The sequence below is a fragment of the Uloborus diversus genome, chromosome 2, assembly GCF_026930045.1.
Source record: "Uloborus diversus isolate 005 chromosome 2, Udiv.v.3.1, whole genome shotgun sequence".
In the NCBI taxonomy this organism is placed as follows: domain Eukaryota; kingdom Metazoa; phylum Arthropoda; class Arachnida; order Araneae; family Uloboridae; genus Uloborus; species Uloborus diversus.
In genome coordinates this window covers 39,533,898-39,550,835 of record NC_072732.1, presented here as the reverse complement: position 1 = coordinate 39,550,835, position 16,938 = coordinate 39,533,898, and the positions used below count along the sequence as shown (strand labels likewise).

General features: G+C 32.7%; 1 protein-coding gene across 1 annotated transcript in view; it reads left to right on the top strand.

Annotated features, from left to right (window-relative positions):
- The window catches only part of LOC129216984 (chymotrypsin B-like), a 49,124-nt gene extending 37,168 nt beyond the window's left edge, over nt 1-11,956 (top strand). The window contains exons 7-9 of the mRNA XM_054851208.1: nt 4,030-4,195; nt 8,559-8,698; nt 11,422-11,956. Of these exons, the coding sequence (XP_054707183.1) occupies nt 4,030-4,195; nt 8,559-8,698; nt 11,422-11,607 (492 nt within the window). The 3' untranslated portion in view covers nt 11,608-11,956. The remainder of the gene's footprint in view (nt 1-4,029; nt 4,196-8,558; nt 8,699-11,421) is intronic.
- Nucleotides 11,957-16,938: the final 4,982 nt, after the last annotated feature.

Sequence of the window (16,938 nt, the reverse complement as noted above, 5' to 3'; positions counted from 1 at the left end):
GCAGTTAAAACTGAGCCCAATGCAGACGATAAATTTCGAATTTAAAACTGATTTTATCTTACTTAAAAACGCTTATAACTTTTCTCTTGGTAATTTTTAGGGCCTTGTTTGTTTCAAATCTGAAGGAGGAAATCTTTTAAAAGTGTATTTATCGTGAACTTTCAAATGAGTCTAAAATTGAACCGATTGAGTAATTATTTCGTGTAGAATGAACCATTTAATACCATTTCCGGGTCCTAAAATTAAGATTTGAACGGTTTAGTACTTTTTTGGCATTTGAAAACCACCCTACAACCATTCCCGGGTGCAAAAATATACCTCCCTGCCAAATTTGTGCGAGAGTTGACGTAAACTGTGAATATAAGTCTTTAAAAATCAAGATAAGCCAGGTTTAGAATAACTTAAACTGACAAATTGCGAGGTGTTCTAATTATCCCTCGCACTTTGGATCAATTTCATCTTGTGCAACTTTTTAAGTACTTTGACATGATGTAAAAATCGGGTAAACTAGCAAAGCCAACAGCGAACATAGTCCCCTAGTTTACTTATTATTTGATGAACATTAGAAAAGCTATTTTAAGAACGTTGCTGACTGCGATTTTGGTGGCTGACTACGTATTAATTTGAACGTGTCTGACTAGGTATAATCAACCAAACATTTCAAACAGCACAGTATCAAAAATTAGCCTACCATGGCCAACTATTAGAAATGCAGAAGAAACCGTTATCCAGTGGTCAGCCCTACACTTTAAACCCATTTAAGTACAAAAAGATATTCATTTTTTTCATTGAAACATAAGCTTATACACTTCTTCAAATCAAAAGCCATTTCTAGTTTGCTGAAAATTAAGTTGAATTGCAAAGGAGAAGGACGAACACGCCGTATAAAGTAAAATAATTTAGTACTAATTCAAGAAAATTTATCCACAACTTACTGCTGTTGGTTGGTATCTGGGGATAGGTACGTAAACGCGGAAATGCGTCATATTTGATTTTAAACTAGATAATATGAATTATAGGATTTTTTTATATCGTTGTGGCCGGCTATTGGTGCACTTACCCTTTATGGTATAGCGAAAAGAATGCTAACATAGGGTAAAAGCTCCAGTAGACGGTCACTTAAGAGAGCGATTGCTGTTTTTTGTTAACCTATAAATTTAAGCAACCAACACAACAACAAAAACATTGTAAGACTTTAGACTGTACCTTTCTGATAATGATTCACTAAATTGTTTAAGAAATTAAAACAATTTTATTTTAAAAACTAACCTATTGTTAACACGAGAAAATGCTCCAATAGTCGGCCATAGAAATCCAGTGCTCGGCCATGTATGAGTCCAGTAGTCGGCCGTTTCATTTTCATTACTCTTATGGGGTATGAGTGAAAAAATTTAAACAAAATTCAATGCAAAACTTGCAGAAAAGCATTATACTTACAAAATTAATTATTCCAATAATTACGAAAGAATTTACGTTCTTGATGTCTTCGTAACATCTATGTTTATATTTTTTTTCAATTTGCAACCAGTTTGGGTAAGTATCACACACAATACATTTTTTATTATTTATCATCCACATCACTTACTAAAGTAGTATCACATACAGCGAAAATAGAAGTTAAAGAATGGAAAAGACCGGGGTTTTTGAGACATGAGAAAGTAGATTCCCCCCCCCCTGGCGGAAAACGTTCCTTTATTAACTGTGTATGCTAAGATACAGACTTAATAAAAGAGTTGATAGAATTTAGAGATTGAATTAATGATCGATCTGATTGACACTTGACTGGTCCATGTTCCTTAGAACGAAGCCTCAACATATGAAACATCAAATTAAAATTGTAGTTTTGAAAAAATTTCACCTCAAAACAAAACAAGTAAAAATCTGTTTGAAAGGAACTTAAAAGATTGGCAATCGTAGACACATAATACAACAAAATGTATTATAAAAAAAGGTACTTTTGTTGTGAACGAACTGAAGTAAGACGAATTATGTTGGCAAGTCCGTATTTTCAAAGTTTCTCTGGAGGGGGGGGGGGGGGCAAAGGGTATGAATTCAATGAATCTTGTTGGAAAAAAAGCATCAAAATACAAGCAAAAATGCATATTTAAATAGTTTTGAAAATACAGAGGATCAATTGCCCCCCCCCCCCCCCTTGTTGCTCAAATGACGTGACTGTATGTGGGTAAATGGAGATTGAGAAATTGATGTCAGTAATCATAAAGCTTTAAACAAGAAGATTAGTAAACAATAAATAAACTAAAATGGAGTGGGTACCAACGTAATACAACTTTGAAACCATGCTATTTCAAAAGAAATCAAGCATACTTTTAAACAAAAAGTAAATTTTGATTTCCTAGTAAAGAAAACCTTATGAATTAAATACTTGGTTAGAAACAGTAATAAAAATATCAGAAGAAGTGGTACCAACATTTGGAATAATTATTTTGAATAGAATATAGGTTTTTTGAACCTTTGGTGAAGCACATAGTTTAGAAAAATGAGAAACAGAAAAAATAATCAGAGGTTTGACACTCATTGAAATAATTTGAGCTAACGTAATTAATGAAGTATTACATCTCAATTTCTTACAATGGGATTGTTTATTTATTGCTACTTAAATACTAATTGCATTAAGATCATTTGTTTTATCAATTTCATCAACGCATCATGATTTGATTGGAAAAAAACCCCCCTGATAAATTATCATTTGGTAATGACAAGTTGAGTATTAAAACTTTTATTCTAAACGCAACGACGGACTGAATTTACGAACTGTTTTCAACCCTGTTTTTGAGAATTCTAAGCTAAAATCAGCATTAGAAACTAAAATAATGAAACGACTCTTTTTGTCAAAAAAAAAAAAAAGATAAGGTACAAAATTTAAGCATTTTCTTTTGATGAAATATTGTTAGAAATAGAAATTTCACTCAAAACAGCTAAATTGCCGCAGTATCAATACTTTATTTCAATTACTATTTGATAAAAATCAGAAAATCCATATTAAGTACGTAGTCGACTACTGGGTGCATCAACCAAACAGTATAGAATAGTTGTTAATCTGCCAAGGCCGACTATTGGAAGTGCATACGAATTCAGTACCCAATGGGCGGCCACCCCTCTAAAAATAGTCTAGTCAGAGGAGGAGATTTTTTTTTTTTAATTGATACGTTATGTCATACAATCCATTAAAACATAAGTAAAAGCAAATTTACAGTAGAAGGGAAAAAAAGAAGGGTACTTAACATTTAAGGATGACGTGTCTTAACAAAAAGAAAAAGAAAAAGCAGGATTGCAAAATAGGATGATGGGCACACCATTTGAAATAAAATAACTCATTACTACTTTATAAAAAGTACTTACAACTTCACTGTTATCGGATGATAATTAGGGATCGGTAAAGGAATGTGGGAATGCATCATATCCGATTTTAAGCTGTACATATTCTATTTATAAGCAGTTTTATGTCCTTGTGGCGGACTACTGGAGCACTTATTCTATATCTTACCCTGTCGATATCGATTAGGTAGGTAGATAAAGAACAAAATAAATGTTTCGTGACAACAGTTTTTGTGTGCCATTTCTATTACATAGTACTATAACCTGCTTTTACTATTTTTCACTAATATTTTCAATGCTAATTCCTCTTTGATTTTAGAAAATCATCTGTTCATGATTCTAATTAGAAACGTTATAAGTATTGTCCAGCTCTGGCAAGTTGAGCCCCGACCGATTGAACGATTCCATTACTTGAAATAGAAGTGAAAAAAAAAGGACTTAAGAACTTAAGGATTTAGTTGGCAGTGTATTGCCCATTTGGCGAACAATATTACTATACCTAACTAATAGCAAGCGGTTCAGGATTTTCTCACCAATGAAAGGGTTTACAATGGTAGCCCAACCACGCCTAACAACGCCTCTTCTTACTGATTGCTCTCCTTTGAAAGAAATGGATTTGTTCAAGGCCATAGCTCAACTTGTAGGAGCTGAACAGTATCCATTTTCCAAAATTCATTTTAACCTATTTTCCAGTTTGTAAAGGATGGGATCTTTGATATCGTCCACGACTTAGTTTTGATCAAATTGAACGCGCCTGTAGTCATCAGTCCACATGTTAAGCCAGCCTGCTTACCGGAGCTGAACGAAGAGTTGAAGGTGGGACAAAAATGTTATGCAACTGGATGGGGCATCACTAGGGGTAATGTACTTCTTTTAGCTTACAGAAAAAAAAAATTTCTCCCGTAGCGTCTGAGATCCGGAACTGAATGAACAAAAACTATGTGGAGCGTGTATAATGAACACAAATACGATATAGTAGGGCGTTATAGAGAGAAACTTAGCATTTTCAGAAATTATTCCCATACAGAAAAGTCTGTAATCCCTTCAGACCTGGTGTCCGGTATACCGGCCTTACACTTTAAACAGCTGCTAATTATTTAATAATTGATTAAAATACTTGATTTTTTTTTTGTAGTTGACTCTTTACATTCTGCTTATAAAATATGTGAAATTTTTTTTCGTTTTGGGATTGTCAACACTGACATGTAAGAATTAGAAGATAGAGAGTGGCTCAATTTTTCCAACCATGGTTTCTCGTCTGAAAAGTGAGGTTTTATTCCTGATTTTTTAAAAATATATAACCTTTAATTAATCGTTTCAAACGCTTATATTATGTTTTTTTATTGTTTGAAGAAGATTTTGTAATGAAGTTTGTTTGGTATTTTACCGTTTTTTTATATGAAATATTAATTTCAAAAATACCGATCTGGAATATTGGACGTGCCATAACTCTTTTAATTTTTATCCTACAAGCATGAAAATTTGTCTATAAGATACCCTTTACCATTAACATTTTTGGTCAAGTATTTCATAATTCCGACTGAAGGGGTTAATAGACTCATTTTGCAAATATCGACAATTATAGCGTATGTTCTATGGGAATATTGCTAAAAATCACTAATTCCGCCAAACTGACTTCAAATTTGATGGCTCACCTTGGTTGAAAACATTGCAATCTATGTCCAAGTGACCTCTATCGTTTATGACATTATTTCAGTTTGTAAGTCGGTAGTAAATCTCACTGAAAAAATTCCGTTGAAAGTAAACTTAATTTTTACAGTCACCTACTGAATGACTTAATTTTTAGTCTACCTTCTTTACGAAAATAAATCAATAAAAATGTAATTAAATCAATTAATAAGCAAATTCGAAAAATCAAATGCAAATCAGTTAAAATTAAAATTTATAGAAGCAAATGAAGAGAGATAAAAATATATAGATAAACAAATTATTAAAAGTATTGGAAAATGCGAGAAAGGAGGCATAACGTTTTGTTAAAACATCACTAAAAACTACATTAATATTGGAACAATATTAATGCAACACTTGCGCTCAAATCATTTGAAAGTAGAATTTTAAGATGGCGAAATATATGTTTGCTGGTTTGTGCGTTCATCCATCTCTCTCCAATAACGTTTGAGGGAATAATTTGACTGAAGTACAACACTTTTTCTTCGAGAGCTCTTGGCAAAGGCACCTTGTTAGAATGTTTCATTTTCTAATTGGAATATTCTTTTTCTTCATTTTCGAATAGCTGAGCTTTGCCTAAAGTGATGTGGGAAATTCGGTTCCTAAATAAATCTTGATTTAACAAACGAGTTTGCTTTGAATGAACAAAATCGGAAAGGGCTTTTTTTCGTGCAAATGTAACAATAGCAGATTTTTCGATTTAATTATTTTTACGGTATCTTTTGAAACATTTATAACTATTTAACATTTGCGCCTTTCAAAGAAATGCAAAACGTTTTTGTATGAAAATTCAGTAAAATGAAGCTTTTTTTTACTGAAGCAAAAATGTTATTAGTGTGTGTGAGTTTTTTTTTTAAAGGAAACAAAAGTTATGAATACAAATTTAACTCAAGTTTTCCATAGACTAATCGATAACGAAGGTAATCGATAATCATTTCGTATGAGACTTTCAATGAGTTTATTTTTGATATGAATCATAATTGCAGTGCATTTTTAAATTTGTATCCTAAATTTATTGATGTATTTATTATTATTATTATTATTATTATTTGGCATTGATGAAAAAATGCATAGTAAAGTTCATCTCAGACTTAAAATTAACAAGGGTCAATTTAAAAAAAAAAATCATTAAAAAAATAAATAAATAGTGCAATCATTTTTTTGATTCTCATGATTATTTAATGAAGTCATTACATTATTTTTATTCTTAATTTTAAAAATCGTTATATTTTTTTTTTTAGTTTTTCTAGGCAACCAGTAAAAATAAAAGAGTATCCGCTCAGCGCTCACCCATGCGAAGCATTGGCATTTGACAGCGGTAATTCAAAAAAAAAAAAAAAAATCCCCCAATGGTAAAATTTCTAAAAACAGTCACAATAGGAATGATATATTCAGTAAATGACCGCCCAATAGCAAGGGCTAAAGCAGAAATACATGGCCAGCTCAGTCAATTCCAGCCGAGGACTGCAGTTTCGTGCTTATTAGCACTCGTGATTCCGGCATAGGAAAGTCACTGAGCTGGAGATGGAAAACCTCTTAAGGAAGCCAAGAGTGCCAAACAAACTGGTAGCTAATGTAGAATTGGCGCAGACCAGACGAGTGACCGAAGCATTAGCCCTTGGCTATCGGGCCGGTAATTTACTGAATATACCATGCCTTGCCTCCAATCCTCCAGTTGAACCGAACCATGCTTCGGTCATTCGTCTGGTTTGCGCTAATTTTACATTAGCTACCAGTTTGTTTGGCATTCTTGGCTTCCTTAAGAGGTTTTCCATCTCTAGCTCAGTCACTTTCCTATGCCGGGCTGATGAGTGCTAATAAGCACGAAACTACAGTCCTCGGCTGGAATTGACTGAGCTGGCGGTGTATTTCATGTACAATAGGAATTGTTTGTGTATTTTCATCGATGGCGGTGAAAAATAGAATCGCATGATGACTTCTGAAGTTTTATGAAGAGAAGCACAAAGAAAAAAGAAAAAAAAAGCGAAAAAATAGCCTTTTATGAAACATTATTAAAGATACTGCGATTTACCATGCTAAAATAAACATTTTCAGTTCTGATGTTAATGCAACAATACGACTGTCGTTTGAAATCCTGCAGTGAGTTCAGATTATATATTCTCGGAAGTTTGGATCAATGTCAACTAGAAGCAAAAAAAAAAAATCATTCAAAACGACAAAGCGCACGAATCACCTGAGTCACACGGCCTCATCGGGCGTAGTACATCAAAGAAATTCTTCAGAAAAACCCAGCATAAACCGATTTTTTGAAAAACGACAGCAAAGTGAGTTTTTTGTTTATTTTTCGCCGAAAGCGGCGGAAGAAATCTTTAAACTGATGCTTTACTTATGAAGTATGAGCAAATATTGAAGGAGTTATGACGCTGTCATAAAAAAGCCCCTTGGGAGAAACAACATACTGCCTACCTGTGCAAAGCATTCGCGCTAGAAGTGTATAGCAACGTTGTAAAAATATCATGCAAAAACACCCTTTGTAAAATTCCATATATTCGCTAGGTAAACAATTAACGGGCTCAATAACTCACGAACTATATTACGACAATGACTTATAAATGCATAATCTATCATACTGCAGTATGCTTAATGAAGGCCGCATCAAGAAGTAAAAAAAGCAAAGAGCATTCCTGCTGCATTCATTTTAACAACTTAAATCTTAGAGGCAAAATGCATACTTTAAAAATGCTATGACAGCAGACCACTTGAACAGAGGCTCAACCCCAGGACCATTCCGTTAAAAGCTGAATGCTCTACCGAATGAGCTACCCGGCTCCCTCTTCTAACAATCTAAGTGGAAATTTGCAATCCTTTAATGGACTCAAATATTAAAAGACCTCTTATGTGATTTTAAATCTCAAATTTAAGAGAAATGGTACATTTTTAGACTGTTAGTCTATTTTTCATCATCAGCTAGCACGATAAGCTTTAAAATTAGGGGTAAATCACGAAATATGATAAAAGAATAACGAACATCTAGATAACCGACAGATAAAAATGGTAGAGAAATCTTTATCTTTACTAAAAAGCTGCAAGTCTGTTTCTCTGGACCTCTGGATGTATGGATTTCTGTTATGTGAGCCTAAACCGCTCGGCTGATTTTCATGAAATTTGGCACAAAATTAGTTCGTGGCACAAGGGGGAGCACCTCGAAGAGATTTTCCAAAAATTCGATTTTGTTCTTTTTCTATGATTTTAGTTTTACCACCGTTGGTGGATTTAATTCCTTTGCACCGAGCGAATTACCATAACATGGACGAGCAAATAAACGTAGCATATTGGTGAGAAATTCATGATTCATTTATTGTAAATATGCAGGCGAGCCGAATGACCTTTTAATTTTCTACTACGGGCAAAGCAGAAGTAGGTACCACTAGTAATAAATAAGATGCATTTTAATGAGGGGGAAAAAAGATTGTAAGTATACTTATCGAACGTCGGATTAATTGAATTTTTCTTGCGATGGCTTCCGAGTGTGCTCAACAATTCTAATGCTCCACACAAATACTATTTTCTAGGCTCCGGTAGTACAGATGTTTTAAAGCAATCGCTGCATCCAATTCAAACTGCACGTGCATGCGATAATATATTTCAGGAATTTTTCAACACCTCGATGATTTGTGCGGGACCGTCGAGGGATAGATCCGGCGTATGCCATGTAAGTACCATATGCTTATCTTAAATTTTTAACACACTTTTATTAAGCAATAAATAAATACCTTTGTGCCGAGGAATAACAGGAAATATCCAACGTTGTTTAGCACAAATAAACAGATTTCAGATCTGTTTATTTGTGCTAAACAACGTTGGATATTTCCTGTTACACTTTTATTAGCTTCACTTGTATGTTTGTGAGTAACTCTCCTTTGGACTAAGAGCTAGTGACTTATTACTGTTAGTACACCACTTTATGAGCGTTCGTAGCTGAGCTGTTTAAGGCGCGGGTCTTCGCTCCGGGAATCATTGGGTGTACGTTCTAATCCCGTCTACACCGAAATTAAATTTATAATCTTGCAACTCAATTTTCGCCCACTTTTTGTGATCGAATTCTTTTGAAATTTGGAATTCAACCTCAGACCCGATGACAATGCAATATTCTATAATCAATTTAATTTATTAACGATAACTTATTAGTTTATGCTAATTAACACGCTTTTATTAGCTTAATTTCTATGTTTGTGGGTATGTTTGGGGGTCCAACTTTCCTTTGGACAAATAGCCAGAGGCTATTAGAATTACTTACAACGTACAAATCAGAGCTGCGGAGTGTAACAATGTTTGACATGAATTTACCAGAAAGTATTCAAAATGTCTGCTGCAAATAATGCAATAGAATACAGAGATACATTCCGTTATAAAAATCGAACACACGCACAAAGATTTCAATTAAGAGTTACAAGTGTTAGCAATATTTAGTATCTAAATCTTATTTAAAAAAAAACAGTAATAAGGATTTAATATTTTTCAGAAATAAACAAAATGAACTAAAAAGTAAAAAATAAAATAATAGTTTAAAAAACTAAAAAACACGCTTTAGTAGCAAGATGAACTAAAAAGTTAAATATAATCTTTAGATGACAAGTATATAAAGTAATTGACCAAGCACTTAATTTAACTGTAATAGACAAAAAGCGTGGGGGGCTTCTTATCACTTGTTTTAAATTTCTTCCTCTTGTTATCCATGCAAAAATGTAAATAGGCAACCCCCCAAGCTTTTTTTTTATTGCAGTAAAATTAAGTGTTTGGTCAATTACTTTATATACTTGTCATCCAAAGAGTATTTTAACTTTTTAGCTCATTCTGCTATACTAAAGCGCGTGTTTTTTTAGTTTTTTAAACTATTATTCTATTAAATCGTACATTTTCTGCTATTTTTAAGAGAGTCCTATTTTACAGTTACTCTGATCATTTTAAAACGTGTTACAATGTTACATACTGAATTCTATTTTGCCACCGGACATGGGCCGTGGTGGTCAAATCGGTAAGGCGTCGAACTCGTTACCAAGGATCCCAGTCGGTTGAAGATCCTCTGTGTTTGTTAATGGTGACCGGGGCATGTTTCATATGTCGTGGTCGTAAAGTCCACCAAATGAAACAATACCTCTGAAAGTGCTGTACCAGGAATTGCTCGGCGAAAAAAAAAAAAAAAAGAAAAAAAAAAACTGAGATGTTTTCAGGGTCCCATCCAAACGGTAAAACCACAAATAGTGGTAGGTACGGGTATTTTTTCAGTGTGAAATGCCACCAAACATGACTACCTACGAAAGCATCTTTATAGAATTAAAATTGTTCCTTTTCCGATATGCACTCTGTGCAGCTCTGGAGAGGTGGTGGGTTCCGCATATCTTCTCCACTCTCCTGCTCTGCTCAAGGCCTTTCTCGTGGAGGATTACAGGGGGGCATAAGATACGTTGGATCAATGGACTCTTTTTGTCGCATTCTGTGTTATTTGATCTTTATATTTTTAATGTAACTGTTCACAAGCTGCCATATTAAAAGTAAAAAAAAAGTTACATTTTGCATTTCAAAACATTAGGGGCTTGCAACGGTAGATCTTCGACCGGCTAGGATCGAACCCGGAATAATCCGGTCACAAGTCCGATACCTTACCAAGGAGGCCGCAGCTTCTAATCTTAAAGATTTTACAATTTTGGATCAATGGACTCTTTTTGTCGCATTCTGTGTTCTTTGATCTTTATATTTTTAATGTAACTGTTCACAAGCTGCCATATGAAAAGTAAAAAAAAATGTTACATTTTGCATTTCAAAACATCAGAGGCTTGCAACGGTAGATCTTCGACCGGCTAGGATCGAACCCAAAATAATCCGGTCACAAGTCCGATACCTTACCAAGGAGGCCGCGGCTTCTAATCTTAAAGATTTTACAATTTCAGAAATCCTGCTTTAAAAAAAGTCAGATACCGTCACTCCATTACCGATGAAATTGGTTTTATTTCCAATGCAGCAGCGTTTTGGACATAATCCTAACTCTATGCCGAAATAGTGTAAGAGTTTAAAAACATATGCAAGTAAGATACATAAAATGGAAGGAAAAAACCTAAGAACAACAAGACAAAATTATAGAATCAAATAAATAAGTTGGTTAAGCCGTCTCTCGGCTCACACTGTAGAACATGACTTCGGAAGGACATTATGAATACAATTATTGTTGATATTTGTTTAAAATTTCTGCAATTTCATTTCATTGCACTTATTTCTGTTCCATGGTTCATACCAAGACAGAAATGAATAAAATGAGGTACAGTTTGAACAAGACGTAAAAGTGCCATATGTGTCACATTCTCTTCATTAGTGTTTTTTTTTTGTGCTGATATTATGCCAATTAGATTAAAAATTAAATGTATTTCGCTCTTCTTATAGGGTGATAGCGGAGGACCACTTGTATGTCAGAAGGGAGACAAGTGGTATGTTTATGGAGCTACAAGCTTTGTCACCGATGCAAATTGGGTAAACGGATTATGCGGCATGTTCGACACACCAACTGCTTTCAATAAATTATCTGTAAAAATGGAGTGGGTCAAATCTCTAATAGAAAAGAGCAATTAGAAAACAGATTTAAAAAAAAAATCAAGGAAAAGGCACGGGACGAATTATGCAATAAACAAACAATAAGATTATTACTATAACCTATGTACACTAATGGGCGTAGCCAGAGGGGGGGGGAGGGCAAATAGGGGCAACTTTCCCTCCCTAGAGGAAATTCTCTCCTGCTCATTCTCCTCTCTGATGTTACCAAAGATAATTTAAATTTGCTTTTTTAGGACTTTAGTTTCAAAAAGCAGGAAATCTAAGGAAATTCGATTAAAAACTAAAATAATGCCAGAAAAAAGTGAAACGAAAAATCTGACTAGAATATTTAAAGGGGTACTATCATGCATAAAAAAGCAAAACTTGCTTTTTTATGCACGCTTAAAGCCTGCTCTCCATAAATTCACCCATTATTGCATTGCAAAAGGCTTCCTTTCACCAAGCTAACTCCGAAACGCGGATCTGCAGTACACCTGCTTTTATAGATTTGTCCATCGTTTAATGTTGTTGCATAACTATTTAGTGTAAAAGTGTTATACTTTTTTTTGGTTTCATGGAAACAAAAATTTAGAGACCTAAAATCACCATCGTGTGAGTCTATACACCACCCAGGATATACTGTTAATGTTCTGATAATTGAAAGACTTAAAAAAAAAAGAAAAAAAAAAGCAATTTTCTGAGTCTGGTTTTTTTTTTGTTAGGTAACTATCATAAAAATTTATTGTGTTTCCAAAATAGAAGTATTACAACAACATTCACTCAAATGAAGAAAAGTTTATAAAAGTTACATTTAGCTGAGTTCTTTGTTGCAATTATAATTGTATCTAATGTTATTTAAAATTAACTGTATAATGTTGTATATATTCTTTTGTAAAAATAAAAATGGGTAAATAAATATTACCCCTGAGCTCTGTGAATCTCATGCTCCAAATTATTGTTCACAACTTTTTTTGTAAACCCAAATCTATTTTCTGCTGATTTTTCATTCTTCAATTTTAGGGAATTGAACAAGATTTTGTAACACTACGCTTTTAGGTGGTGTACACTACTCTACTACATTGTAACATTACTCTTTTAAGTCACCATTCAACACTATTACATTTATATAACTTTAAAAAAAACCACAATGCATAGCATAAGCAAAATTTTCCAATTAATGGTGTTACCTTGACGAATAGCTAAAAACAATAGCAAAGTTTTCTTTTCTTTAACCTCTTTAACCATTGCTAATATTTTCTTAGCTGAAAGTAAATTGTATAACACATTTCTAAGATTACGTTTAAAAAAAAAATTTTGATTTTGATTTTTTTTTGCCTTAAAAAAATTTGATTTCTTAAGTAAAAGGATATATATATATATATATATATATATATATATATATATATATATATATATATATATATATATATATATATATATATATATATATATATATATATATATATATATATATATATATATATATATATATATATATATATATATATATATATCCTTTTACTTAAGAAATCAAATTTTTTTAAGGCAAAAAAATTTGATTTCTTAAGTAAAAGGATATATATATATATATATATATATATATATATATATATATATATATATATATATATATATATATATATATATATATATATATATATATATATATATATAAATATATATATATATATATATATATATATATATATATATATATATATATATATATCTCTTTTTTAGAGAAAACATTTGAATTTATTCCTTTAATAATAATGTTAAACATTTTTGAACGAATTAAAAAAAGTCTTATAACAGCATTTTTCTTTTAAAGTAAAATTTGCTGAAAGAAAAAAAAAACAGAGAGTCAAACTATTGTGTCAAGAAAAGGGGGAGATTACAATCAGAACGACGTATACATTTTTCATATCACGAAATACTAACGTCGCAGCAAAATAAGAAATAACAACGTCATATATCACAAACTGCAGATTACAAACACGTATTTTGGCGTAACAAGTAACGCCTTTTTCAATGCAAAAGAATGAATTTATGGATGAAAAGTCATCCTTCAAAAGCCTTTGTAGTATTTCCCTCATGTCGGATGTCTTTACATCCATAAATTCCTTTGCATTGAAAAAGGCGTTCCTTGTAATGCCGAAACATATGTCTGCAGTAATCTGAAATTTGTAATATTTAACGTTGACATTCCTTATTGTACTTTTACGTACAAAGGTATGTAATTTACTATGTTCAAAGTTTTTGTTTTTAAATATTAATTAATTTTTTTATATTTGAATTTATTTTTGAATTTTTAGAGGTACTTTTACTGGAAGTAAAGGACAATTTTATGCTTTTACTTATTTTTATAGTTTTCCAAACCCTTTCGGAAAGTACTGGGATAGAAAAGTTATGAATGTACGTATACGAGAAAGAATTTATATAAAAGGTAATGAAAATTACTCAGAAAAGAAATCTAAATGTGTTTATTCAAGACATATTCCAAATTTTATTAAATACACTAGTATCTTCCCTTATTAGTAACTAATTTCTCACATCTTCTTAGGCTTTAACTCAGTGATTTATTAACTTGTCTATCCATTAACAAGTAATAAAGACTCATTTGTGTAAGTTCAATGTCGAGTTAATGTATCATGTAACTCAAATATATATTATCCTGTAAACGACGTGTTATTAGTAAATAGCTAGCATTCCATTTCCAAGGTAGCCCATTTGTCATCGTAATGAATAACGACTGAGCCATTTGTAATGTTTTGTAACGATTGTTTCGTTTCATACTGGAAGTGACTGATTGTTTTTGTTAAGAAATACAATTGGTTAAACAACAGAAAATTATTGTATTTATTATAGAAAAAAGGAGAGCGAATATAGTTTTGCAATTGGTAATAAGAGTTATTGTTTCCGAAAAGTGTTTGAGGATTCAACGCTTGAGACTAATTTGATGGTTATTTGGAAGAAATCAACACTATAGAAGAGAGTAAAGAGTTGTCACAACTTTTTTGTTGTTCATAATTATAATCTGTTTAATTATGCTAGACCTTTAAATTTATTATATTAGTTTACAAGGGTCTGTCAATAAAGTTAATGCCACTGCTTCTTTACTTTCACTTGCTGCTTTCAGAAAATAAATCACAGAAGTTTTACCAACTTTTTATTTACATCTTAAAGTTTAACTCAAAATATTCGTTCCAACACAACAACCTCCGTAATCCTTGCAGCTTTCACTTCGCCATCTCAGTAGTATCGTAGTGTTGTAAGTTCTTCTTCCACATGGGGCAAAAAGTATAAAATAGGGGTAAGATTATAAGACAGCACGTAGCAAACCTAACGCGCAGATTTCTTAAAAAGTTTAAGTGGAAGTAAGAGATCATTCTTTTTAAGGCTCTCCCCCTTTCACCTTGGAACTTTCATGTATGTTGGTCTCATGAAGGGAAGAGCTTTCAAAGTGACGATACCAATCGGATGACGAGGAGAAAGCTGCAACTCTAGAACGGTTATCGGGTATTGGCCTCTTTGCAGATGACATCGAAAAACTCATACCACTCCTCAAAAAATGCTTAAATTGCGGAAGTAATTCAGTTGAAATCTAGATTTCGAATTAAACTTAAAGATACAAACAAATGTGTTGTAAACATTTTTTTTTTAACTGTGCAGCTTACTTCCTAACTTTAATTCATTCTTATCAATTGCGTAAGTTTTTCTCGACTTTAAATAGTTATTAGTTTTTAATATAATCAAACAACGTAGTGAGAATCTTGAAAATCTTCATTTGGAAAATTGTTGCCGTCCATAGGTTTAAATACAGTATCCACGTGATAGCTGCATACATAGTACCTACTTTGAGATTAGCTGTGATAGATGTTCCTAATTCCTCTTTAATTGCAACGATGGTTTCCAGGGAAGTAACTAAATAATGTTTGCATTATCTGCAATATGCAGCTTTCAACGGGCCATAGAAAACCGCATGACAGTTTTCAACGAGCCATAGATACCCGCATTACAGTTTTTAACGGACCACAGAATACCCCGTGACAGTTTTCAATGGGTTATATAAAACCACATGACAGTTTTTCAACGGGCTACAGAAAAAAAACCACATGACAATTTTCAACGGGCTATAGAAAATTGCAAGACACTGCTGAAACCAGTGTATGAACTGGAAATCCTATTGGGCATATTCAAATTTGCGTACAAAAGTCAAGGAGCCCCAGAGGATATGTGATGTGCAATTGCCTTTTATATTTAAGAATGCATTTTATTCGCTTGGGTGAGCTTCAATAGTAACAAGCTCTAAGAAATTCAGAAAGTTTTTCAGTAGTCATTCATCCTGATTCATTAGAAACTCTTTAGGTGTCTGGGGAGCGTGGTTAAAAAAAACATTAGACTCATCCTTACCAGGAGAAAAAACAAAAAAAGTGGGAATGAAAGTCCTCTTCACTTTCTAACTGCTTTGAGGCTTGACTAACTCAGTGTAAGGTCCTCAGCCGAGTTATCGAAGTTCCTTTTGGTTTCTCACAGACAAAAAATACATTCAGCTACATAGAGCTAGTGACTTAATCTGCAAGTTTTCTGCATACCGTCGTTTAAAAAGAATAGTGAAACAACTCAAAAAATACCGAAAATGATATTTTTAATTGATAATATTTAAAAAAAAAGATTTAATGGAATAAATACACAAGTCGTAGATAACAAAGTTGCCGGTAGATGGCAAGTTTGGTTTAAAACCTAGTTTGACCTAAATTTGATTAAAATTTCTTGGAACCCTAAAAGGCTACCACAAAAACTGAATGAAATAAACCAAATAATAGTATTAACCCTTTTTAAGGGTCATGACAATAATTAGAAATTGTTATAAATGAACAACAATAAATTACAAATCGCAACACTGTTAAAAAAGGGTCTTCTGAAAACGTTGCCTTTTTGAGAGTTGTGACTATTTTTTTTCAACACTGTAAAACAAATGTGTAAGGTTACTAGGGTGTAACGTTACGCGAATTCTGAAGTGTGTAGCATCATTTTTTTTAAAAACTCAAATTGTTGGAAGAACCGCTGCACTATGGTTTCAGTAGAATTCAAAGCGCATGCGCAAAGATCAGAATCGACGCAGAACTGGTAAACTCTTATTAGCGGAACGTAAACCGAAATCGTTAGCAGAGAGGTAAAAGCGCTTGCTGTGCGAGTCCTGTGAGATTCAGGTTTTGTGATCGGACCTGGCTCTGGTCATTTCCTATCTTAGTGCAACAAAAATGTCTTGTTTGTATATTAAAATAAATAAATGTTATATATTAAAATAGTTGGTGCATGTTGGTTGTTTAAAAGCATGAACTGGAAAAATCGTTCAAAAAAGTCAGA